This window comes from Pollachius pollachius, assembly GCF_949987615.1.
Source record: "Pollachius pollachius genome assembly, chromosome: 2".
Lineage (NCBI taxonomy): Eukaryota > Metazoa > Chordata > Actinopteri > Gadiformes > Gadidae > Pollachius > Pollachius pollachius.
Genome location: NC_136935.1, coordinates 22,998,473 through 23,022,492, shown reverse-complemented (window position 1 = coordinate 23,022,492; position 24,020 = coordinate 22,998,473). Strand labels below are relative to the sequence as shown.

At 42.7% G+C, this 24,020-nt stretch overlaps 1 protein-coding gene across 1 annotated transcript in view; it reads right to left on the bottom strand.

The window, feature by feature from the left end:
- Positions 1 to 1,740: 1,740 nt before the first annotated feature.
- mcm8 (minichromosome maintenance 8 homologous recombination repair factor) overlaps positions 1,741 to 24,020 on the bottom strand; it is a 37,782-nt gene continuing 15,502 nt past the window's right edge. The window contains exons 2-21 of the mRNA XM_079731066.1: positions 16,964 to 17,170; positions 16,736 to 16,801; positions 16,354 to 16,436; positions 15,898 to 16,047; positions 15,516 to 15,613; positions 15,181 to 15,379; positions 14,505 to 14,590; positions 13,981 to 14,126; positions 13,281 to 13,355; positions 12,801 to 12,915; positions 12,352 to 12,382; positions 12,084 to 12,221; positions 8,862 to 8,922; positions 7,246 to 7,326; positions 6,546 to 6,741; positions 5,792 to 6,008; positions 5,280 to 5,489; positions 3,412 to 3,488; positions 3,098 to 3,287; positions 1,741 to 2,026 (exon numbers count right to left, since the gene is read on the bottom strand). Of these exons, the coding sequence (XP_079587192.1) occupies positions 1,934 to 2,026; positions 3,098 to 3,287; positions 3,412 to 3,488; positions 5,280 to 5,489; positions 5,792 to 6,008; positions 6,546 to 6,741; positions 7,246 to 7,326; positions 8,862 to 8,922; positions 12,084 to 12,221; positions 12,352 to 12,382; positions 12,801 to 12,915; positions 13,281 to 13,355; positions 13,981 to 14,126; positions 14,505 to 14,590; positions 15,181 to 15,379; positions 15,516 to 15,613; positions 15,898 to 16,047; positions 16,354 to 16,436; positions 16,736 to 16,801; positions 16,964 to 17,132 (2,481 nt within the window). The 5' untranslated portion in view covers positions 17,133 to 17,170 and the 3' untranslated portion in view covers positions 1,741 to 1,933. The remainder of the gene's footprint in view (positions 2,027 to 3,097; positions 3,288 to 3,411; positions 3,489 to 5,279; positions 5,490 to 5,791; positions 6,009 to 6,545; positions 6,742 to 7,245; positions 7,327 to 8,861; positions 8,923 to 12,083; positions 12,222 to 12,351; positions 12,383 to 12,800; positions 12,916 to 13,280; positions 13,356 to 13,980; positions 14,127 to 14,504; positions 14,591 to 15,180; positions 15,380 to 15,515; positions 15,614 to 15,897; positions 16,048 to 16,353; positions 16,437 to 16,735; positions 16,802 to 16,963; positions 17,171 to 24,020) is intronic.

Here is a 24,020-nt window from a genome sequence, read left to right as displayed (position 1 = left end):
CGCATCAATGATAAAGTCCTGGGGCATCTACGAATATTCAAATCTCCTAACCTTTATGCCTCCTTTACTTAACCTTTGTCGAAAACGTCATCGGGTCAAGGAGAGATGAAGAGTTGCTTCCTTTCGAACATAGAAAAAGACAGCACTGTTAAAAGGAATTCGTCTCCACTTTTCCTAACCGACGTCATTGCGCGACGGCGACATTGCTGACCTCTAGCGTCTAGTGTTGTCGCCAACAGAGAGAATCACTTAGGTCGGACTTGGCCAACGGGAATATTTTAGGCCACTTGAAACCCAATTCACATGTGGAAAAAAAAGAGGCTCAATTTATGTTGAAATTAACTGCCCCAAGTATTCTCTTAAACGTGAAGCCGGCATTTTATTTTCTTACGGTGTATATTGTGTGCTTAAACACAAGCAACAAATGAATTCATTTATATTCAAATAATGTTTCTGGAATTGGTATCCATTATTATCAATTGCATTTTCTTCGCTCCTCTCCTGCTTTACCGCGTCTCTCGTGCGTCTTCGCGTAGAGTCGGTCAACTTTGTTGGCGGCCTGTTGCTTTAAATATTGCCGCCGTAAAGGATTATGGGCTACCATAATCTCTTTTGCTTTCGTAAAGGTTGCTCAGGAGGAACCGGTGCTAAAGGATGCATTGAGGCACCTTTCCTAAGCATTTTTAGAATTCGAACCGTCCACTTTTCCTCCAAGTACTTCCGGGTCATCACCTTATGGCTGGTTCAGACTACACGATTTCAGCCCGATTTTACCCCGATTCTTTCGTCGCAGACAAATTTGCGAATCGTACACGATTTTGAAAGGTCGGCGACGAGACGAGGTCTTGTAATGTGACATGCTTGCGATCTGCGATGTTTTCGTCTGCGACGTTCGAAATCCCTACGACGAAGAGTTTGGCGTGTCAGAATTTTTTGGGGAATCGCATGACGTATACATTGTTGACATGAGGGAACCCCGCCCCCAGTTGCGTGAGGGAACTCCGCGAACAGCTGGAGCTCACGCGCAGTGTTCAACTTATGTTCATAAAACATTACCTCCAGTTCGGTATGTAGCACCGACATCCCGAGCTCTCCTCTTCGTGCAACCCAATAACGAGTCCACAATCTTTTCTTCCTTTCCGTTTCTGTGCAGAGAAAGCATAATGCCTAGTTCTAGGTACTCGGGATCCATTGTTGACACTTTGTTGCTAGGCTACGTTGTTGCTGCGTCTACTTTGTATCGTTCATGTCACGCGCAACGCAACTACTGTGAGGAATTGCTGCATTGAGCAGATATAAAAACTACTGGAACCTTTGACAAAAATGTTAAAAGCATTTATGTTAGCTCTAAATCTTAGATTTTCTAAATATCTTGCAAACGTGAATGATACAAAGTAGAGAGCATCGCACCCTTGAATCTCGTAGTGTGGCCAGTCTTACGACGAGACAAGGCCCGATTTCCTGGCTCTGTGATCGTATAGTGTGACGTGTTAAATCGTGGAGGAATGTCTGAGAATCGTGTAGTCTGAACCAGCCATTAGGAAAGGAAATTTCCTATGCAAAAAAGAGAATCCGTAGAGGCCCCTGCTGTTAACTGGACTTTACACCTCCAACAGAGACACTAACACAATTCAAACACAAACTCCATTTTATTTGTATTCTGACCATAAAGCTTACAATTACTATAAGAAATAATGAATAAATAACAAACCTATAAAAGTGTCACACTGTAACGCAACATTTAATAAGCCATCAAAACCATTCAACTCTTCATACATAAATGTTTGAAATCTATGTCTGGGCAGAGATGACCACCATCGCACCTCCAATATGAGCCACAAGTCCAGCAGTAGATGTTCGTCAAAGTAACACAGTAGAAACTGATTATTAACGAGGGTTGAGGTCAAATCCAGCGGTGTGTGATAGTGGGGGATCAGATGGTCTGCAGCTGGTACAACTTTGCTCCTTTCTTCAGCAAGAAGCCCTGCTCGTTCAGAGAGCTGATCAGGCCCTCAAAGTCCACCACCTGAAACACAAAGAGCACGATTAAGGAACACATAAACAAGCGGACATACATGGTAATCGTGCTATTAAACGGTATATGTGGTATGTATAAGTTTTACATCTGCTAAACTAGAAAAATTAAGTCAGAGCCAGGGGGAGTATTTGTGCCCACGAGGACGCCCCTCCTAAGTGTGTGAAACAGCTTGCGCTCAAACTTTACTTTCGTAACAGTGTGACATCAGACTGCAGTGGGCGGTTCTGAAGTGCAGAGGTCCCGACTCATGGCTACACGCAATGTTTACAACTTCTCGGGGGCGTGAATTTGCCGTCGCATACGCAAAGCGTTTGACCAATCGCAACAGAGTGGGCGTGCTGACCAATCACAGCAGACTGGGCTACTCGGTAGGGGGGCATTAATGTGCCTTCAAAACAGCTCGGAGGTTCGGAAGCTCTTACGTGTCTTTACATAAACCTTCCCTTCTTCCAAAATAAGAGTGTTCAGGAAAAGCCCCTCATAAGTTCGTAGGCTATTACATAAAACCGGAAAAAAAGATTGTTTGTGAGACTAGACTATGTACTGATGCCCGCAGGGACCTCTTTGCACTTCTTTGCTGAATCAGACATTAGCACTGCATCGCAATGCAAATGTTAGAATGGGTGTTAAGTCCGCCTCTTAGTGCTTGCTGCAAGTTCACTTTAGTCTATTAATGCAATCGGCAGCCATTGTTGTGACATGATCTCGGAGGACTCGGGTTGCTTTACTTCTGCACGAAACTCTGAGCGAAAACTTGGACCCAACAGAGTGTTCAAAGCACTTTCCTCCGACCTTAAGGTCCGAACCTCCGAAACTCCTGGAAACTCGACATGATACAAAACAGAACATTTTTGAAAGATGCTGAATTGGTTTTGCAAAAAATTAACAGTGTGAGAATAATAAGGGGTATTTATAACATACAGGCATGTGACCCTATTCTAGTAGTACCTCCATATGCAATAATTAACCCTAAAAAAGCATGATATGGGATCTTTAACATCCAGTATATGTTCTACCATTCAGTGTGAATGTGTTCCCTTTGCGTTGACGGGCTGTTACCTGTATGTTCAGCCTCTCAGCCAGCGACCTTAGCTGCTGCATGTCAAACTGCTTCTGATTGGTCTTCTGAGCGTGGGAGTGCAGCGCGTTGACCAACCGCTTGGCCGTGCTGCGCTGACTCATCCCCGAGCCCAGCTGGGAGCGCTGGAAGTCCAGGCCGCCCAGCCCATCAGAGTAGGTATCGGCTAGGCTGCACACACACACACACACACACACACACACACACACACACACAAAACAACATTGGAATACTGTTATAAACAACAGTATTCCAAAGCGGTCTAGTTTAACACCCTTGTTTCTACGGTGGCCACCTGTGTTTCATGATCTCCACTACATCTTCAGCATCGGTCTTCACTGCCGTCTCTCTGAGTTCCAGCCTCGCCCTGGCCTGCACGCACGCACACACACACGGTTATTGCATCATTCAGTGTAATTAATGAATTGTATTTATGTATTCATTCTTTCTGCCCTCTTCAGTCATCATAGTTTCTGTAAATGACACCTTGCTGGTGTATAAACAAGAGGACAGGTCCATCCATGGAGCAACCTCATCACTGTCAAATATCTGAGTGAGCAAGCTCATCGGAGCCAAGATGGAGTCCACCCAGTGTTTATACTCTTGGTAGGCGCTTCAGACCGCTGTGGATAACAATTGAAACTAGGGATGCACGATATATAGGCATTAATATCGGTATTGGCCGATGTTCGTCATTTTTTAACATATCGGCATCGGTCCAATGAGTAAAATTGGGCCGATATCCACAACCGTTATCCTCGAGTTGCTGTGTATGTCGGGAGAGGGAGAAGGAGGGGGAGGGGGATTTGGCCATTTGTATAGGGGGATTATTTTTTTATCAACACGGTGGATGCGCGCGCAGAATGATCGCAAAAATACTTTTTTTTTTTTATCTCTGTGTGGTTGCGGTGTTAATTAGCAATGTTGTCAGCTTACTGTTACATTAAACTGTAATCAGAAAACGCGGTTATATTCTATAGACCCTATAGTATCTGTGGTATAACGGCTGGGACGAATTTCAAATTATAAATATGTACACTTTATGTTTAAAGTATTGACCGTCGCAATTTCCATTGAAACGAATGGTGCGGTGATTAATCTTCAAAACGAGAGCTGGTAAATTGTGAAAAGTGAATTAAACTGTAATCACACAACGTGGTTATATGCTATAGACCCTAGCATATCTGTGGTATAAAGGCTGGGACGAATTTCAAATTATAAATATGTACACTTTATGTTGAAAGTATACACCGTCGCGATTCCCATTGAAACGAACGGCGCGGTGATTATTCTTCAAAACGAGAGGTGGTGAATTGTGAAAAATGAATTAAACTGTAATCAGACAACGGGGTTATATGCTATAGAACCTAGAGTATAGGTTGGTTGGTAAAGGTTGGTTACTTATGTTTTATGGTAGCCCTGTAACCTTGATATTTGGAAGTTAAATACGTTCTGAAAATAAAGGAAGACATTCAAAAATTCAGTTTGCAGGATTTTCAGTCTGCACAAAATTTTACAATCTCAGAAACTTTTTAAAAAAAATATATATATATCGATATCGGTAAATATCGATTATCGGCCATAAAAGCAAAATTACTATCGGATATCGGTATTGGCCAAAATTTTCGTATCGGTGCATCCCTAATCAAAACTAATAACATCTCTGGACTCATGTTCGTGGCAGTCATCTTCCCACAGCCTGCTGGAAATCTAATTCCCTTCGTAAAATAGAGCAATTATTGTTGTTCACAAAGTTGTAAATGCCGCTCACAAGGTGTTTTTTTGAGGTTCATCTCATTCAACTAGCTATGATTTAGACATCTAGCGTTGGCATTTGTCCAAAGCAACTTACAAATAAGGCTGTGAACCATCACAGCGTAAAGCAGCACTTAGGATCAGAGTAGCTGCAGTAATGGCTGGAGTCCCGAGCAGCCTTGGGAATCAACCTCTCTCAGACTATTGACCCCATGGTCCTAAGAGAAACAGATCCATCCATCTATGTGTATTCCTAGGGCACCATGAAACCCCCCCCCCCCCCCCCCCTTCCCCGCCAGACCCAGACCCCCAAAGACCAGGACCCAGCCCCCCAAGACCCAGACCCGGACCCGCACAGACCAAGACCCCCCCAGACCCAGCTCTCTTTTCTGACTGATCAAACCTCACCTCGGTCAGCCTGATCAGAGACTCCAGCTGCCTGGTGGTGATGGGCGTGCAGTCTGCCGACTGAGCCTGCACCCTGAGGGACAGGTAGAACTCCTGCAGGGTCTGTGCCGCCTCAGGCGAAAGGGTCGGGTGGACGTACTGCCGGGCGTAGCTCACATACTTCCTCAACAAGCCGGCCGGGATAACGTCCACAGATTCGCCTGCGGGCACCTTCCACCAGAAACAGATTTAGACCCTCAGTGGGCGGCATCCTTCAGAATAATTTAATATATATTTCGGCTAGCCTTGTGCGAGGAGAAATTGTCGCCAGGCAAACTTTGGTCAATGAAAGTTTCATTATTTAAGGCAATAATTTTGTTAAATCGACCCCCACATCGTAAATGCAAAAAGCTTGCTGCCCGGTTTAATGAGCTCATTCTTTAGGACATAATTCAGTGTGGATTCTCGCCCCTAGTCTTGCCCCCTGTGTCTCACGTCTCCACCAGATAACGTCATGGGATGGTCTCTCTCACCTGCAGCCGTTCCGATAGAGGCGCCTCAGAGGCCTCCAGGAGTAAGGAGCTCTCCAATTGGCTGTTATTGGCTCTGCTGACCATGGCACTGCCTACCCCACCCCTTCCTGTCCGGGTTGCCATGACATGCTCAGACAGTAGCCGGTCATGTGACTCTTCTGGGACGTCCAACAACAGGAAGACGATGTCGAAGCGGGAGAGCAGAGCAGAGCCCATTCTAGACACACACAAAATACCATTCTTTAGGACGCACACACAAAACACATTCTTCCTCTGGTGACCTTGCCATCTCTTCGTCTAGAGCTCGTGGACAAGGGCTTCCCTCAACGCCACACTCTGTAATCAGCCAATGTTTTCAGTTTATATATCTAGAATACCAATACATTAGACTTGTGTGAGCAGAGATGAATAATCAGTCTGGCCTTAGATGGGCAGTAATTCATTTCCACATATGAGAAAAGCCTAGTGTGCAAATTTCTACATGGTTATGACTACGTCCTTAGCTGCAGTTTCCTCAGGCACCGCCATCGTATTGGGATTCTGTGGATGTGGCGCTCCTTTTCCGTCATGAACTAATCCGATCATCGTATCATTTTTTACATTTTAACGAGAGCTTTTCAACGTGTTCAAAGCAAGACTGATCCTCAGAGAGCAACGAGAGGAGAGCTTGGAGATTAGGTTGGGCTCACTCATTTCTAAACCCTGAGGTTCCGCCATGTTCGCACAGTTTACACCACATTGCTCGGGGGGCTACCTCAGGTTTTCGGAGACGGTCTTGGAGCGGTTGTAGTGCCCCCCGCTTGGGTTGGCTGCGGCGACGACAGAGGTCCTGGCGGGAAGACTGGACACGATGCCGGCCTTGGCCAGGCTCACCGACTGCTGCTCCATCGCCTCCAACAGCGCCTGCTGCTGGCTGCCCAGCTTATCAAACTCATCGATACAGCACAGCCCTGCCAGAGGACACACACATGAGACACAGCCCTGCCAGAGAACACACACATGAGAACACACAGCCCTGCCAGAGGACACACACGAGAACACATACACATGAGAACTCATACACATGAAGGGTTTCCCACAGCACTAAGCAACACACGCCTGCCGCCTTGAATACGACGTCAGACGTCTGACGCAAACTCCACCACCTTAACTAACACATTTTCTGCGAAAAACCCTGCACATGAGAACACACAGAAGAACACACAGAGAGGCAGAGCAAGAGATACACGCAGAGGGAGAAACAAAGAGCGAAATGCAAATGATGGAGCACAAATGATGTGTGTGTACAGCCCAAAACAGACAAGAGAGAGAAAGAGAAATGCAGAAGATGTACGTCCAAGAGATGAGAGATTCAGCTAAATGGAGAGACTGACGCCAGGAAGCCAGAAGAAAATGGAAGGAGAGGAAGAATATAATGCCAACGCATACCAACACACACAGACACCAACTCAGACCTTGGTCAGCCAGGACTAAAGCTCCAGCCTCCAGTGCATAGTCTCCTGAACCCGGGTCTCGAGACAGACTCACTGTCAGCCCTAAACACACAAACACTCATCACAAAAGATACACACACATACAGTACATATACATATATACCAGTGGAGGCTTCTCCAGTGAGGAGAGGAAGGAAGATCCTCCTTTACATTGTTGAGAATAAAAAATGTTGATTGCCCAGACTACTAATTAATTAATGCCCTTAAATATGACTACTTTAATGCCTTTGTATATGTAATGTTCGTTTCCCTCGGTAAAGGGACATTAGCACCGCCTGTCTCCTATTGACAATTAATTCAGGGAGGATGTTCCTCCCTCAGCCTCCATTGACTCCCATTCGCCCGAAAGTGTTGGCGGCTGGTGAATAACATAGAGTTCAATGGGAGAGAGGAGGAAAGCCCTCCTCTGACTGGGTGTGACTAGCTAAGGGATCTGGATCCCGCCTACGTCTGTTCATAGCGCATGGCTGTGCTATAAACCAATAAGCAGGAGCCCTGGCTGTGGAGCAGCATGGAGGGAGGGGTTTTCCCCTCAAGTCTAGGATTCTAGAACCAACAAACCTGCTCAGTCGCAGAGGCAGAGTGGCCATCGGGAAGATCAGGAGGTTTCCTGGTGGGCCGGTCCACTTTGAAATGTATTTTGGGCCGTGGTGCGGAGCCCCACACTACGCCCAGTGCCCACTTGCTGTTGTATTAAGGTCACACGAATGAGCAATCTTGAACTGCACCCCCCCCTTGCCGTCTGGACTCCTTGTCCATCAGCCCCCCCGCCCCTGCTCAGTCGTGTGCCTCATTTCCACCGAGCGGTGCGCTACTGTTCGGCTCTGTTCGGTTATATTGACGTTTCCGTAGCCTGCGGCCGGGCTGCGGAGCACGCGGCTGGGCTGCGGAGCCCGCGAGGAGGATTGACTTGTATTATAAATGAAGTCCCTCAATCTTAATTGGCTTAAACCCATGACCAACATTCTGAAACACCCATTAACATCCACATTTGCCTCAAACAATGTTAGGCTTACAGCCCATGCAAAGAGTTGTGAAATAATGTTCTTGTTGTTCTTTTAATTGTTTTTTACTCTGACCATTCTGTTTGATATTGTCGAAAGGATGTTAGAGAATGATTCAGAGCATGATGCATTTGAAATTGCGTCACTTTTGGTCATGTGTCTTAATTTTTCTACAATTGTAGCTGAAAATAAATATAGCCAAATAACAACCAATAGCTTCAGTTAATTTAGTTTTACAAATGAAGAGTAGGCCTGATTTGACTAATTGGTTTTGCATCCTTTCCTTCTGCCCTTGTAGTCCAAGACATGCTGCCCACCAGCTTTCAAACAACAATGCTGCCACTGGTGGATTTGTATCATTTCACGTAATTATCCCTGCTATTTTATAGTTCCCCAAAACACCCTGAAACAACTTGAGTCTCACATACTTATGCCACCATACGCCACTAACTATTGCAAGCAGGCCAATGGCAACCAAGCACGCAGTCCTTCCTCCCTCACTTTAAAAACCACCAGCCGCCACTGATATATACACATAAGTGACATATACCTGAAGTACTGGTGAGGACATACCTGAAGTACTGGTGCTGTTTCCACAAACATAGATTCCTCTGGGAGCCACATTGCACAAGGCCTTTAGGTGACACACACACACACACAATTTTTGAACACATTTTAAGCAAATGGCACATTGTGTACAAGATATCTAATGTAATTTTAATATACACTACATCGATTCTGGGAGGCAAAGAAAGGCTGCACAATTGTGACAAAAATAATAATTGTGATTATATAGCACAATATTGTGACTATTTATTACAATTAACAGATCCTTTAGTCAATTTGCCCTATCTTGCCTCCACGTGACTTTGCATGGTGCTCTATATCTATATATATAAAGTGATCCTAGCGTCCTTAATGCCATTGCCTGTTATTCGTTAGAGCGCTTATTGCAGTTTTCCCTGTTGTCATTCCATTTGAAAAGGAACATTCCTCAAATATTTTTCATCACCATATGTCAGGGATTAGGGAAAGGTGCGTTTTGTCTGGTACATACCGAATTAAAAGTCATTAAAAGCAAATACTATCAAAGGAAGTGTACGGAAGTTGTGATATGTACTTTCAAAATAAAAGCCCAACTAATTGAAAAATGTAAGTTTATGCCAATAGTTTATTGGAGATTTAAAAGGAAACACCCTGTTATCACAGACTAATTCCACATCAGGGTTATAGTTCACAACCCCATAGTGTGACCCAGTAAGTTTCAAGACATTCTGATGCATGGTTTCAAATTAAAAGCCCACCAAAATTCAAATATGAGACATATTACATATGATTTTTGATTCAATTTAAAAGGAAATGCCCTGTTATCACAGACTCATTCCACTTCTGGGTTATAGTTCACGACCCCATAGGGTAAACTTGTAAGGTTCAAGACATTCTGATGTGTAGATTTATTAAACCCTCTCCGTGTAAAGATTTCTGACACACAATATTTTCTATGTATTATTAAAAACTCTAGTTGTGACATCAATTTATACATACTTCTCTTATGCATTACTTTATAATTAATTTGAAAATTCTATCACTATCATTACAATTAGTTATTCCTGTTTGATTTCCCATGTTTCCTTTTGGACCTATTCCTCCAGCACATGGGCCTCATTGCTGTTCACATGTTTTTCCTGGTTTCAATATTTTTACCATATTGGGATTTACATTGAAAGTTATTATTTTCTCTTTGTAGGATCACAGTGGATGAGAATAATACGGTCTTGCGAATATAGGAAACCTAATTTTGATGAGTAAGACAAAGTAAAAGAGTGTGATGATCAACTGTATGTTCAGAGGGTCACCCGTAATATATCTTTTTATTCATTAAACTTTGCAATTTTTTATTAAATAAAAATGCTATTAGTGGCTCAAACAAGAGTCAACTTTTTTGCTATTTTTAAAGTGCCAATACAGACTTTAAAGATAGAAAGTAAAATATATTCTTCTATTCAAATATGAAGTTTAACTGTAACATATAAAGATTTTTTGAAGGCAAGTGTGTGTTATGCAGATCAGATCAGCTGTCACACTTTTCGAAGAAAGTTTCGAAACTCTAATCTGGTTATATGTGGGTGTCAGACTGTGCAGTGATCAAGGCTTGTAAGAGCCTATAATGTTACCTTATTACAATTGATTCACTTATTACATTACAGTTTATTTTGCTCCATAAGGTATTAAGTGAACCCAAATGTAATACAGTTTTATACTATGGGAAAAAATGAATACGTTATTAGTATTTTCTTACATAATGGGTTTTATTACATTTCTTAAATACATTATATTACGTTGTTACATTGTGGGCTATTACAAGGCTAACTAGTTTTTTTAAAATACAATTAAACATTAAATAAGAGGATAATGAAAATAATGAGTTCCTTAGAAAGTTTTCTTAGTTAAGTTACCGGTATTTGATTTATGTTCTATGAATACATATAAGGATGTCAAAAGATCAATTATGTTTTTCACAACTGGACTGACTGCATTTTAGTACGAAGATTTATTTATTTATTTTTAAATGTCTAGTTCTTTTTATTTTATAATATTTTTATATAATGCATAATTGTTTGAATAAAGATTTTCAAAATTATTTCATAAGATGTTTTTATTCAGTTTTGTCTTCAGATTGTGGACAGATACATTTGTAGCCTATAAATTGTAGTGTTCATTTTTAATAATACATAGAAAATATTGTACGTCAGAAATCTTTACATGGAGAGGGTTTAAAAAATCTACGCATCAGAATGTCTCATGTCTCATATTTGAATTTTTGGTGGGCTTTTAATTTGAAACTACACATCAGAATGTCCTGAAACTTCTTGGGCGACCCTATGGGGTCGAGACTCATTCCTGAAGTGGAATGAGTCTGTGATAAAAGGGCGTTTCCTTTAAAATTGAATCCAAAATCATATGTAGTATGTCACATATTTCAATTTCTACTGGGCTTTTAATTTGAAACTACACATCAGAATGTCCTGAAATGTATTGGGTAACCCAATGGAGTGTAGAGCTATCACCTTGAAGTGGAATTAGTCTGTGATAACAGGGCATTTCCTTTTAAATTGAATCCAAAATCATGTCTAATATGTCTCATATTTCAATTTCTAGTGAGCTTTTAATTTGAAACTACACATCAGAATGTCCTGAAATTTCTTGGGTGACCCTATGGGGTAGTAAACTATAACCCTGAAGTGGAATGAGTGTGTGATAACAGGGCGTTTCCTTTTAAATCTCCAATAAAAAACTATTGGCATAAGCTTACATTTGTCAATTTGTTGGGGTTTTATTTTGAAAATACATATCACAACGTCCGTACATTTCCTTTGATAGTATTTGCTTTTATTGACTGTCTTTTGGTACGTATGTACCAGACGAATGCTTTTAATTTAAAACTAGTTCTGAGACATTATTACCCTAATGGCTAGTATAAACAGGTACAGCAAAAAACTGGGTCGGCTGGCTTGACCGTAGTTGTTTATCAGCGTTACTATAGAGATGACGACACATGACGATAGCTGATGTAACGGGAGTCCGGGCGTGTGCAGGACCGAACCGCACTTTATGACCTCTGTTACACTGAACATAGGCTATTTATTTCAGGTAGCCTATTTTTGCACCAAAATAATAATAAAAAAAAATAATATGTCACCTTTAAATGCAATCTTTCACAGTGAGGTAATTGCAGGGGGCTTGAATGAAATCATTCCCTTCATGGTGCAGCTGACCAGAGAGGTCCTTGTTTACCTGGAGCATCTGGCTCTTGCCCAGGCCGGGGTCTCCAACCACCAGGACATGGGGGTCTCCTCGGATAGGCACGCAGTTCCTCTCTGTCCGCTTCTGACGCCCTCCGAACAGAGCCAGCGCCAGCCCCGCCTTCACCAGCTAATCCAATGGTGAGGCCCAAAGTCTCATCAATGCACATCCATCCTATAGTCTAGCTATCCAATACAAGGACTTCCTCGTTTAATGGAGGGATTGAACCCACTGTGTTTTGGAGCAGGAGGGGACTCACCAGGTGGCCGTAGATGGCAGGACATAGGGATCTGGAGGTGGTAAGAAGAGGCGCAGAGGAGAGAAGGGTTCATGTGATTTCACACTACTACTTGGTCGTGATTGTTTGTTGCAATGTTTTCCATAAAATTATGAAAAATCCCGGAGCTGAATGGAATCTCACCATGGTCTAATGTTGCCGGCTCTAACCTGCGATAAATCGGTTTAACCAATCACAATCAGGGTTCTGTGTCAACCACGAGTGGGAACAGCAGTTGGTGTTTGGTGTCTCGCTCAGGGAGACCATGACAAACACACAGCCGGGGTCAAACCAGCAAACGTGTGGTTGCCAGACAACCTGCTTTCCCCCCTGAGCCTCTGCCCGCCCGTACTACTGGTATCTTCTAGGAGTCTCAGGAGGTCCTTCTGGGACTGGATCTCCTGGATGGCCTACAGCTACTAGTATCTTACTGCACTAGGAGTCTCAGGAGGTCCGTCTGGGACTGGATCTCCTGGATGGCGTACAACTCCTTCAGACTGAACTCCTCCCCTCCAGAGTCCTGAGCACCCAGGTCAGAGCGCTGTCCTGGTAGAAGAGAGCGTAAGACAAACTGTTTAACATAACCACCTGTTTGTGGATCACCAGAGATATCCAGAAAATACATATTTTAATGCAACACATAATTTAATACATGCCATTATTTTGACTCAACAATGGAATAAGAGTGAACTTGATGAGAAGGGTCAATTTAATATACAATTTAAAACACTGTATTGAATGCTGCAGACATAAAAACAGACATCAGTTGTCTGGTTTATAGACCAAATTAGGCAAATGCAGCAACACAGACAGAAAGCAAACAACAAACATGAAATGAGAAGCAAAGGAAAATGATTGAGCAGTAATCCGGTCTCCAGACGTGTACAGGGTGGGGGTTGAGGAGACCGTACCTTTGGTGTTGCTGACTGAGTTGGCTTCAATATAGAGCAGGAACATGCACTGGTCCTTCTTTCCCTTTGAAGTGCCTGCACACACCCACAAACACTCTGGTTATGGTGTGTTAAAGACCTTTTCCCAAGAGGATTTTTTGAAGGTGTGAGTTTGATTAGCCACCTGGTGGCAAAATAGGGCCCTTTAATACCGCACGATTCTACCTCAAAAGACCAGAATCCATGAAGAGGGCCTGAATGACCGAGTGAAAGCATGTGGTATGACCCGTATGGAGGGCGCCCGGCCCATTAGGGACACGTCAATGGATTTAACGACCTATCAAACAACCACTCAATCCATCTATCATTCAGAAGTTAGAGCGCATTTTAAATCATATGCATATGATTTAAGAGCTATAATTATATCTATATTATGTATATTATGAATCTAGACAACTGAGACGATTTGTATTTTGACCACTCCCGACAAATTTCTGACCAGGCAGGGCCTTTCTACCAAGATGGGTTCAGGAAATCATTCAAGCCCGTACAATTAGATCAGAGTAGCGAGGGAGGAGAACTTAGTTTTAAAATGACTTTGCTTCTGCCCTCTCAGTCTTGGCAATCTGCTCGATATGCCTTTTCGATGCCAACATGATGGTAACTAGTGCAGCTTTGAGGAACCATGTGCATGTTTCTGTCTGCATATGCGAGTGCATACCATCACTAGCCACCCGAACGATCCCTGTGACTGTCACTGTGTCGCCGGGGACACAGCTGTCGCACAGGTCAGAGGTCAGCTGGCACTCCACTGTGCGTGGGATTCTTCCAGCCTCCCTCTGCTCCCCACAAATCAGCTCCTGCACTCTATGCAGCATAAGGAAACATACTTAGCGGTCTGCAACAACTTAACTCAACTCATGTGAAAATTGGTTGGACACAACAAACAATTTCAAGCGAAGGGTAATGAAAAAGGTGTGTTTCTATGTAGGGATCATTTCCATAATGAAAGGATATAATTGGAGCCAATCAGTGGCAGAAAACACTTTGAGAGGACGGACATTTACAGAGCTATGTGCCCAAGGATACATCGCAGCCCGTTCTGCAGATCACGGCTGCAGGGTTCTCACTATATACTTTTTCATCAGCTGTTGCCTGCATTGGTCCCTTAGACCCAGAATAGTCTGAGAATAGGTGTAAAGAAGGATGGACACAGTAGTTTAGTGTTATTGGTTGTAGACCTACTTGATGGTCTGCCAGTCCACAGTGTGTGTGAGAGGAGACCTTCTATCTGCAGTAAAGGAACGGCTCCGACACTCAGGCTGGGGACACTTTTAGAGTGAAGACAAACATACACACAAAACAATTATATGTTAGTTTATATATTTATTCAAATAAACTCCTCCATATACTTGTGGATAAAAAACTTTGAGTGTATGTGTGAGCATGACCCAAAATTAAAGGGCAAATGAACTCAAAGTTGTGTGTGTGTTTCTTTTTTACATGTTAGTCTTCTATGATCTTGACTTGAAAACAGTAGTCTATGCCACTGGTCCCCAACTTTTTCACGCCACGGACCTGTACTATATCAGACAATATTTTCACGGACCGGTGTTAAACCGCACACTGTTACCCATCATAAAGTGTGACACCAGGGGTCACTGTTGCATATTTTCTCTAACATACAAAAGCGTAAATCGTAGACGGCCATGAAGTTGTTCACTTACAGAAACATGCACATGCTTAAAGCGTAGACTGAGTTCACTTCTCATTAACATTGTCTCGCCATCGCTCAGTTGGGATGGGTTCTTTCGTTTTGCTACACCAGGCGATACACCATTGAGTGGCTGAAGCAAAGCGGTTGATTTGCCTCTGTGGTGGCAGCATGTTTGCGTGCGTACGTGTGCGTGCATGCATGTACCTTGACCGGTGTGGTGAAGCTTCCATGGGGCAGCGGGACAGAGTGGGTGTGCGAGCATCCCTGACACAGGAAGGCCATCCTGGTGCACATGGGCTTGATGTTGCTCACTCTGACCACCGTGCCTCTCACACACACCAAGCGGCCGAACACACTGGCCCGCAGTGTGCGCAGGGGGGTCGGTGGCTCAAAGTTATACAGCCTGGAGTGCATAGAACCGTTTAAGATCCTCTAACACTGGACTGTGAGTCTGGATGCTGTGTCTGATTCTAGGACTGGATGTAAATACTGAATGAAGTCTGGATGAGAGTAAAGTCGTCAAATGTTTGATATTTTACCTGGCGTTAATGTGAGGTATACTAATAATAGATGCAGCCGTATTAAGCTCCTCCCCTTGCAGTTCTGCAGCCTGTTTCTCCAGGTCGGTGGTCAACACCTAAACAAAAAGAAAACGATCCAGAATCTCTCTCTTTGTCAAGAAAAATAAATAATATTCTACAATGGAAAAAATATTCTCCATCAGTCTAAAAAACATCGCCTGGGGACCAAACCAACCTGCAGCTCATGTTTGATCTGGCATAACAACTGGACCACACCCTTTAGATCTCCAGCAAACCAATCACAAGTGTATCTGATATGTGTTCAATAGGATGGCTGTTCAGAGGAGTGTACTATGATAGCGCTGTAGAGGCATCGGTCTGTCTGTCTGTGTCTGTGTACCTGGTGAATGGCCAATCCTAAACAGTTAAGGACGGCCTCTGGCTTTTCCTTCAGCTCTGTACCCAGTTCATGGAGCGTGTCGTCCACAAGAACATTCTCCATGAGGTCTGCATAGTCCACCAGAACACTGCCCTGCCGCTCAATGTCATCCTGGGTAAGCATAAAACACACACTTATCAACACTGGATTTAAAAGGAAGAACAGATATTGCATTGTATATCTGTCCAATAACCGCAACATTTTAACATTATCACAACAAAGCAACGTGTCAAGAGTACATTTAAAATATGTTCGCCGTTACAGCAAATATTAACATTGACTAAAGGCAGAAAACTCTTATTTCGAGATTAACATCTGTATATTCTTTGATAATTTAGATTCATAATGAACAATGCTTATATGTTGTTGCATATAGTCCATTCCATAGCGGCTAAATTATTGTTTGGGCTAACAGACCTTGTGGTAAAGGTCGATCTTGGAGGTGAAGTATTGTTCAAAAACTCTGATCTTCTCCACAGACGGTGAACTCTCAATGAAACCTACACACACACACACACACACACACACACACACACACACACACACACACACACACACACACACACCTTAGACTGATTATCTCAGGAATTTAAAGAAGATTCTGAAAGCAATACCTAATACCAAAACACTGAAATCAATCTCTAAGAAAACTAATATTTTACAGTAATACAATAGATGCCTAAACAGAAACATGGAATTTCGGTTTCATTATACTGAAAACTGGTCTAATTTTAAAATCAGTCAGTCAGTCATTCTAATATTTGTAAGGATTGAAATGTATTAAAAGGATAAATTGTACCTTCAGTAAAGTAGAGGGGCCATCCCTTATAAGGACACAAACTGTCTAACGTGGTTTGATATAAATCTGCAGAGAGAAACAGAGGCATTTTGATTTCAATAAGTCTATCTATATCTGTATAATAGATAATAATACAAACAAATCCATATACAATAACAAGAATAATACAAAAATTCTAATCTCATATCACGTTTTCTTTAATGTCCGACATTTCAGAAAGGAACCTACTCCTCTGGCTGCTGAAGGTAGACCCAGTAAACTCTCTTCCTCTTCCTCCTCCTCTCCTGGCCCCCCTTCCTCTCCATCCTCGTCCTCGTCCTCCTCTGGCCCCACCTCTCCATCCTCCTCCTCCGACCTCACCACTCCACGGACCGCTCCGGGATCCCTCTCTACTCATCGCTCTCTCAGAGACAGGGACACCTCACATAACCTGTCCTTAAAGTATGAGGATGATATGTAGGGGAGAGTGGGGAAAGATAAGCCAGTCGGCAAATTGACCCGCCCCCTATATTTAGGCAACCCTCTGCATTAAGGCAAAAATCTGAAAACACCCATCATTTATATCTGGCTGTGAACATGGCAAATGGAACATGGCACATAGTTAGTATGTTAAGTATGTTTTTTTCACTATAAACTTTTTTTTTGCTTGTCAAAGTAAGTTTTTAGCGTAACCAGTATAATGACTTCTATGTCAAAGCAAATTTATCAACGCCGAAAATATATGCCAAACATCTTGGTGATTTTCCAAGGTATAAATAATTTAGCTAAAGATGAGCCAGAATTTCTAACTAGGCAGTTTTTTTTTTGTGGCTGTGGGGCAAAGTTAGCCACATGCTGTGGGTTAAGTCGAGCCTTTCAACTTAACCCACCATGATGCACTGAAGTTAAGTTAAGTAAGTATTAAGTCGTATTTCAATGTGGTATTACACAACTGATTCATTTTTTTTGTATTTTTAACATTGTAGAAAGCTATCATGGCAAGAAAGAGCGAGCAAAGAGATGGAGATCAGTACATTTAATGCACAGCTTAATCCGATTACAGCCATAGTTCGACTATGCTCCTCAATTGGACAACTGCAATTCTCTGAGTATACATCGCGGTGAGAAAATCGATTCACTGGCCAAAGCATGTCATGCCCCAGTATGATAGGTGGCGCTATACCCGACATCTTCACGTCACCAGCAAAAACCAACTTGGGCGGCGTTCCCCTTTGTGTCCCCTTTTCAGTGGACAGCAGTCCACTGAAAACCATTGGTCCTACAGCCACTAGTCCGAAATCCCTTTATTACGAAAAAAAAAATAAACCCTCCGCTCCGACATCTCATTGTTCTGACCGGCTTTTGTGGATCATCAATGCGGTGGAGGCCAAATCCGACAACAATCCCCTTCTCCTCTATATCGCGGTTCAATCTGGACTTCAGAGAGTCAAAGCCAAAGTTCCTTTCCCCCAATTCCTTCTCCACCATGGCCCGAGATAACCCCCACGAGTCTTTACTTATTGTGGAAGTAGCAGAGAGTTGGAGAACCCGACGCAGTCTTTAAGATTCATAATATCAGATATTAGTATATGATACACGTGAACCTCCTAAGATGGCGCAATTTGATTGGTGCGCTATCTTGGGATATTGGGCAATATCCCATGTTTGCGATCTCAAACTCGGGATAATGTTTTCATCGCAAAATGTTGTGTGACGGTTGCCTCGTCACGATCATAAAAACAAATAAACCGCTAATAAAAACAAATAAATCCCAGCATAAAGTTTTATCTTGAGTGTTAACGTGTAGGGATGTCAACGGTTAATCGATAACCGGCTAACTGCCGAGAATACTTTTGACCGGTTAAGCATGTCGGTTTATAGGTTAATTTGCATTTATTACACAGCATTTATTATTATCTTCTCAATGCCGTGGAACCCTCGGTTCACTTGCATGGGCCCTTCACAACTTCCAGCGGTGAATTATATTTGATAATTCACCGCTGTCAAGGAAAACAAAGGATTTTTTGCCTCTAATGACGTCTTTGGTATCACTCCGCAAGTAGTCAGGTAACTTGTCAACCCCAGCATCTTCGGTTGTTAAGCGACGTCCATGTCTTTGGTGGACTATTTCTCTACTGATCAACACTAAGAATGCTGGTAGCAAATAAATTGTAAAAAGACACACCATGTGAAGTTATTTTTTCGTTTTGGCAAATAGCCGTGTAATAAGCGGGATAATGTATAGAACGTCGCCGGTCATTATCGAAAATAAGCCCTGACAGGGCGAACAGGACACCGACGCGTAGCGGAGGTGTCTTGCTTCGCCCTGAAGTAAGACACCTCCATGTATATGCAACGTGTAAGGGATAATGTATAGAACGCCGGTCATTATTGCTTCACCCCTTCAATGACAACCTGATCAAAATGCAGCAAAAAACTTTAGTAAAGACAACAGAAAATAAAATAAAAAGGCGAGACATTTACAACACAAAACATTAAAATGTCAGCACCTCTAAATGGACAGCACTTTGAAATGCGGAGCCAAAGCTCATTGAGTCAATGGAGCGTTGAACTAAAAGGAAAGCGCCACTTTCTTGTATTTCACATCATTCTGCGTTTTTTCTGAAAAATTAAACGGTTAGTTACTGGTTAATGGGTGTCGGTCTTTTGAAAGCAAAATTAACCGAAACTGACATCCCTATTAACGTTTAGTATATACTAAAGCAATTATTCGCCTCAGGCTCCGTGAATAGCGGGGAATAGCCCCCTCGAGTTTCGGTCTCTGGGGCTATTCCCCCCTATTCACTTCGCCTTCGGCGAATAATTGTTAAATATCCCTGTCAGTTTGACCGCGGCACAATGAATGAATAAAGATCGTAAACACATCGGAAGGAAAAAATATTTAATTTGACAGATTTGCCAGAAGTTACTACTTTGCAACCTCATTGATGACCAACATTTAGAAAAACATGTACTTTTAATTCAGGCTTGGGTGAATTCGAAGCGTAGTGTCTGTGTGCTTCCACCTGCACTGAATTCATGCTCGCTCCTGCGGCCGGGGATACTCTTCCTGGGGGTAACTATATTGGCACGACACCGGCTTCCTCTATGTTCTGCGCCGGCGACAACCAGGCCCCCAGGAGCAGTGCATACTTCTGCAATCCACTAGTGCTCCGCGGTCAAGCCTGGTATTGCAGCTGTTTTAGCGGGCTGTGGACGAGTCCGTCGATTCCTGGAGTCCCAGAAGTAGATATCCTCGTTCACTCCAATACAAGTGGGGAACAGGAATGTGTCCCCGCAAAAAAATCTGGATATCAATCCAAAGCTCATAATTATCTTTATACCATGTACTAATAAAAGATACGTTTTCTCTTTTCAAAACACCACCTCAAGCGTTTAATTTTTATTTATGTATTTTTTGCAGGAGGGCAGCTGAAAGGAGTCGTAGTGAAACAAATGTTGTTTCGGCCCGGCATAATAATTGTTAAATAATAATTGATTTCCAGATGGCAGGAGGAGTGTAATTTAAAGATCACATATAGAGAATCATCGGGGGGGTTATTAACTTATACTTCCATGGTCAGTAAACAATGCGACTGTGGTTGCTCAGACCTCTCGCTTATGATGCTACAATGCTAACAATTCTAGTTAAAGAGAATATTTCTCCATCCGGCATGTCATGCACTAGGGCATGGTATCTCAACGGGGGCGGTACCGCCCCCTGGGGGGCGTTCGCACAACCTTGGGGGGCGCTGGGAACGTGATTTTGTTTTCTTTTTTGGGGGGGGATTTAAACTTTCATGGTTTTCAAATCTTTTTGGTGCAAAAATAGGCTACCTGAAATAAATAGCCTATGCTCAGTGTAACAGTGGTCATACAGCGCGGTTCGGTCCTGCACACACCCGGACTCCCGTTACATCAGCTATCGTCATGATCTCTATATAACGCTGATAAATATAACCCAAATTTGCAAACACAATCAAACATGGCTGATAGCAAAAAAAACAAAAACTAATTTTGTTTCATAGCCCGTTTTCCTCCTTCCTCTTGCTGTTGTTCAGTTCGAGTTGCTCTGAGCGTAGTCTCCATGAAAAGACTGTTGCATTTCAAATACAAAATATATAGCTCGCAATGTTTTTGCGGTGCCCGCGGTGCCCGTGGTTCCCGGGCTGCGGTGCCCGCATTGCCTGGGCCGCTGTCACGGTGCCCGCGGTTCCCGGGCCATTCATTCATTGACGGGGCACGGCGGGAGACGCGGAAGTGCCGTGCCCGCGGTTCCCGGGCCGCTGTCACGGTGCCCGCAGTTCTCGGGAAATTCATTAATTCACTAGTTGCGGGAGACACGGGGGTGCCGTGGCCACGGTCGCGGTGCCCGCGTTGCCCAAGGTCACGACGGGAGTGCCCAGGCCTCGGTCAGGGTGAATGAATGTTCAATCCAACCATAACTTCCTCAACTCTTCTTTCTTGGCCAAGAGCGCTCTCTCTCTCTCTCGAAGTTTAATTGGGTTTACTACAGTGATGGGACAGTGCTGTTAGCCAATCAGAGGTAAGACATTTGCATGTCATGAATATTCATTCATATTTATTTATATTTTTTTCACCAAAACCGACTCAGAGGGCATTCATTCATTGCTATTAGTGACCACCACAAAATCAATGCAAACGATTCAATGACACCTTTAAACAATATAACACGAGCGTGATTGGGGTTGTTAGTTTATTTATTATTTTTTTGGGAGGGGGGGCGCCAACGGATCAGGGTCAGGGGGGCGCCAGAGGATCAGGGTCAGGGGGGCGTTTGCTCAAAAAAGGTTGAGAACCACTGCACTAGGGAGTGGCTAGGCGTCAATGATGCGGAAGCAAACCGCTCCTTGATGTTGCCCTGCGCCATTGAGCAGTTTTCGCAGGCTGTTTCCCAAAGTGAAGGAAGCATGCTCAACGGCCGCCCTTTTAAGGATGCTACTAGGGCTGCAAATAACGATTATTTTAATAATCGATTAATCGGTTGATTATTTTTCCGATTAATCGATGAATCGGATAAAAAAAATGAAACATTTGTAATTGCCGCATCTTTATTCAAAAACTGAACATTACTTCAAATTTACAGTACAGACTGAAGTGTAAAACCACCAGGTTATTAGTGTGAATGCTGTAGCATTCACACTCTATGCAGTAGGATTCACACTCTAGATATTGAAATCTTTATTATTGGTGTGAATACTGTAAGCATTCACATCTTAGAAATGCTACATATTTAATTTTATTATTCCGCCACTTTTTGAGAACGCGACTCCTTCGACATACTTCAACGTAGAAACATCATTCAAACATTAAAACGTTCAGCTCCTTTAGTAATAGAGCCCGACCGATATATCGGCCGATATAAGGCATTTTTTAAACTATTCGGTATCAGCATTTATAATGGCCGATAAATGAATATTAAAAAAAATTAAAAATGTTGGCGTTGCATAGTTTGTCCACCAGAGGGCGCTCCAAAACCCCTGATTCAGCCAGAGTCATACAGAGTGAATGACGGAGATCGACGGAGATCATCGGTGTTGCTCATGTGTGCAAGTGTGTTCATGGTAAGTTGGCAACTGTCACGAGACATACATTGCTTGAATAACAATAAAAAGAACATCCCCATCAATTCTCTAAAGTCGATAAGCATGACTTAATTCATGACTACCATGTCCGGTTTTGCTGTTGTTATGCGTTAGCTGAGAGTGAAAAGAATTTAGCTAACGTTAATTGTTACAGTATAGTTGACTGACTGTCGGTTTAACTCTTGACAATGTGACTGAAGATGTATTTCTTTAATAGCGTGACAGCAATGAGACGTATCATCTCTCCCCGGCCCGTTATTTGGAAAACTATGTTTTTTTTTAAACTTGCCTACTTACTTCTACTCTCTCTCTCTTACTTAATGTTCTGTGGCTTTGTAGATCCACGTCATCCACTGATCTTTAAATTGTAATGCACATGTGTAAATGAAATTGATATAATATATTGTTGAAATTGCACTTATTTTCCTTAATTCAATTCAGATTGTTCATAATGTTTTGTGAAAAGAAAGCCCCTGAACCAAAAATGAGTTTGACACCCCTATATTACGCACAAAAAACATTAGGAGTGACCTTTGTCTTGTTTAACAGTCCCTCCAGAAAAATGAGGCGTTTTTTTGTGATTGTTTTCTTAAAAAATGCGATGAAATATGCGGCATATTCATGCAATTTTATGCGATGAAATTGCGGGAACTTGCGAAAAATGCAGCTTTTCGATGACGTTCACGTCGCGTAATTACGTCGCGTAATTACGTCACTTCATAACGTTCCCATGGCAACAGGGGGAAATGGCTGCCCTTGTGAAGTAAACGCAACATTTTTCAACTTTCTACTAAGATATATGTGACTTTTTTGCAACGAAAATGTGGGGATTAGGAAATCATGCAAGCCCTGCATATTTTGCGCGGAAATCTGCAATTTATGAGGTGAAAGTGCGGCATATTTGAAAAAATGCGGCCCTCGCATAAATATGCGGACTTTGGCTGATTATGCGTTGAATTATGCGATCGCATAATCACGTTTTTCTGGAGGGACTGGTTTAATAATATTACAAATGATGATGATATCATCATCATCGATTTTCTTTTAATCATTACTGTCAATAATAATAATAATAATAGTAGTAGTAATAGTTGTGTCTGTAGCAGCAATAATTTTGTTTTTATTTTGTATGTCTCACCTGGCTTTTTTACTTTATATTTTGACAGATGGCAAGTGGTGGCCGAAGCCAAGTATGGGAGTATTTCACAAAAGGCCCATCAAGTACAATGACATGCCACATCTGTACAGCCTCTGTGAGCCAGGGATCTGGCAGCCTCAAATTTAAAAATACATCCAACTTGTGGGCACACCTTAAATCAAAACACAAAGACATCTACCACAAGGCGCAAAAAGATGCACAGCCTCAAGTTCCAATCACATCATTGACACAGCCAACCCTAAAACAAGTGGTAGAGAAAACCATAAAATGGACTCCAAATGATCCAAGAACTGAAGAAATGGACAAACTCCTGATGGAGATGATAGCCACTGACATCCTGCCTTTTGCAGTTGTTGAGGGTGCAGGATTTAAAAGGGTTATGGCCAAGGCAGAGCCCAGATACCCATTAAAAACAGAGACATTTTTCGGCGCAAAGAAGATGGACGAGATTTATACAGGAGTCGTCAGCAAAATACAGAAACTGCTGTCAATTGAAAATGCAGGAAAGAGCATTTCCTTTACCACTGACTGTTGGTCAGGT